Source organism: Rhagoletis zephyria, unplaced genomic scaffold, assembly GCF_001687245.7.
Source record: "Rhagoletis zephyria isolate East Lansing unplaced genomic scaffold, Rhagoletis_zephyria_1.1 Rzeph_scaffold_00155, whole genome shotgun sequence".
In the NCBI taxonomy this organism is placed as follows: domain Eukaryota; kingdom Metazoa; phylum Arthropoda; class Insecta; order Diptera; family Tephritidae; genus Rhagoletis; species Rhagoletis zephyria.
In genome coordinates, this window is record NW_016157239.1 from 37,782 (window position 1) to 40,653 (window position 2,872).

The 2,872-nt window shown below is 38.4% G+C and overlaps 1 protein-coding gene across 1 annotated transcript; it reads left to right on the forward strand.

Moving 5' to 3' along the window:
- The first annotated feature begins 963 nt into the window (after positions 1-963).
- Positions 964-1,731, forward strand: LOC108354478 (histidine-rich glycoprotein-like). Its single transcript, XM_017605663.1, has 2 exons — positions 964-975; positions 1,033-1,731. The coding sequence occupies exons 1-2, from the start codon at positions 964-966 to the stop codon at positions 1,729-1,731; spliced, it is 711 nt and encodes a 236-aa protein (XP_017461152.1).
- The last annotated feature ends 1,141 nt before the right edge of the window (positions 1,732-2,872 follow it).

The window sequence follows — 2,872 nt, forward strand, 5'->3', positions numbered from 1 at the left end:
CTTAATCGATTTGTTTTTTCATTCTGATCATTTAAGTATACATTTGTCTATATCTATCTCGATTCGTTTTGCCTGTTACAAACAACCGTTATGTGAACAAATTTATAATACCTTTGTGCGCAAGTGCGCTCGGATATAAAACCAAAACTTTAGCAACGTTTCGTATGAATAAAACCATTTTGCGTCAGTTTCCAGGGTAGTTTAAAATTGCGTACAATTTTCGTCACGAAATTAACATCATAAATTTGTGTTTCTAGTTCAGCTTTCGTCACTCGAAATATTTACCTCAAAGAGATGTTTTATTTGATACATACATGCTTACGTATGCACGACACTCTGTGCGTAATAGGGAATTTTCATGAGGCGATTTTTCAGGCAACTTTTTGTTGAAAGCAACAATCGCCTGGTGTAAACGGCCTTTCAACTAATCGCTTTGAATGCAGTTGGTCGGCTGCCTACTTTCGTTCAACTTTTGATTCAACTAATTGCATGTGACTGTTGAATCATGTAAATTCCCTATAATGCTTCTCAAGCATTGATTTTGGCTATATGTTATTAAAGCTTGACGCTTTGACGGCCGCATAGCTGTATTGAATGAAATAAAAAATATAAAAAGCATGTTTAGTAAAACTAACCCACTAAAAATTCAACTAAAACAATCATAAGTTAGGAAGTAATCGTACATATAGAAGTAAGCTAATAATAGCTCATTTCCTAAACATAGTTTGCAGTTTGGTGGGCGTTGTTTTCTTTGCAATCACCTTACAGTTTTACCATCAGCTGTTCGAATTGCATTAGAAAGGCAAATTAGTGCAAAAAATATCTAAAAATAAAATAGCTAAACAAGAAATGCTTAACATTCAAATGTGGAGTTTAGGGTATATAACCACAAGCCAACTTTGAAATAATCACAGTTCGCTAAGATCTATCACAATATCCCAACTTGTAAACTAGCTTGGAACCATGGCCTTTAAGGTAAGTTTGATCCTCATTTTTCCTATGTCACATCCTTATTTTCCTTCTTTTTTACAGATTTTCGTTGCACTCACTTGTTGCCTTGCACTGTGCGTGGTTGGCACTGTGTCATACGGAGGTCACCACGACCATGGCGGTCACCATGACTTAGGTGGACATGAACACGGTGGCCATGGACATGACAGTGGCGGCTCCAGTCACGCTTCTGTTCATCTAGTTTCACACGACGATCATCATGATCATCATGGACATGGGCATGGTCATGGACATGGACACGGAGATGGTCATGATTCACATGCTGAGTATCATTTTTCTTATGGCGTCAAGGATAAGAAAACAGGTGACATCAAGGGACACAGCGAACATCGAGATGGCCACAAGGTATCCGGTCACTACGAGTTGATCGATGCGGATGGTCATAAGCGAACTGTCCACTATACAGCTGACAAACACAGCGGTTTCCACGCTGAAGTGCACCGTGAACCCACACACCATCATGTAGCCGACCACGGTCACACCAGCTACCACGGTGGACACGCTGAGGTCGAACAACACGAAGGCGGGCATGGAGGACATGACGGCGGCCATGGTCATGGAGATGGACACGGGCATGGTCACGGACACGGTCACGGACATGGTCACGGACATGGTGATGGACACGGCAGCCATTCAAGTGGCTTTTCCATCAAACAAGAACATGGTGTGGCTTTCCATCACGGCGGTCACGGACACGGTGGTCACGGAGGTCATCACTAAAAATGTGTATTACTTAATTACTTATTATTAACATCGATGGAAACGTGACTTGGACTACAAATTTACAACGTATCAATTTTATTATAACTTTTTTAGTTTTACTTTAATCACATTAAATATGTTTCTTATATAAATAAAGCAGTACTAGCGTACCCGGCGAACTTCGTCTCGCCCAAAATTAATTTTTCGTTAGAACATTTTGGCACAGCACTTTCACCAAAAATTCACTTAACGACTTCCAGTGGCTCATTTAACTGCTCTGATTATGGTTTTGTGGTCGTCAGAAGGCATATCTTCTGCCATTTGAAATAACCTAACCAAAGCGTTGTGTGTGACGAAGTTGCGACCATGAAAGTGAACTTTTTATTTTGACTAATAACTTCTTTATTACTTCACCTTTTGCAATAGCTACCTAGTACGGCGTAGCTCAACCAATTACCTTATAAAAATTAGTTTATTTCTAGTAATTATCAAGATATAGAGAGTTAAAATATTTTTCAGATTTATAGATTTAAAATGTAAAATATGCCCTTTTTTCAAGCTCACACTCAAGAGTGTGCGTACGCAAAGCATTCGCATTTGAACGAGATGTGTTGACAGATTAGGGATGGTAAAGTTGACTTCGAGTTTCGACCAAAATCGACATTTTACTCCTGAAAGTCGAATTTTAGTGATCGACTTTCACTCTTGTCGTCTCTCAAATTTAGACTTTTCTTCTAACAAAGGCGCGTAGTGCTGTTTGGTCTTATTAAAAAAATGCCAATAAAACTATAGTAAAATGTGAAAAGTGCGGTAGAGAAATGAATTTTAATAACAGTACAACACCATTGTCAAATAATTCAAGAGCAGCGCTTAAAATTATTATACGATTTTAAAAATAATGCGACCTTCTTCTGTAGATGAAATTAATACATTTATCTCCAAAATCTCATTTTACCAATCCGAAAGATACAAAATTTTAATAACCGATCAGAATGTTGCTGGTGGAATTCCAGTTGAGATGCGACATAAGTCGTGTGGATAACCCCAATCCTACTGGGCTACTTTAAGTGGAGAATAACCCTATGTTTATAAAAAATTATAAAAAATTTCTACCAATACTCGCCACCTCTGTTCCATGGGAAAGGGTTTTCTGTCAAAC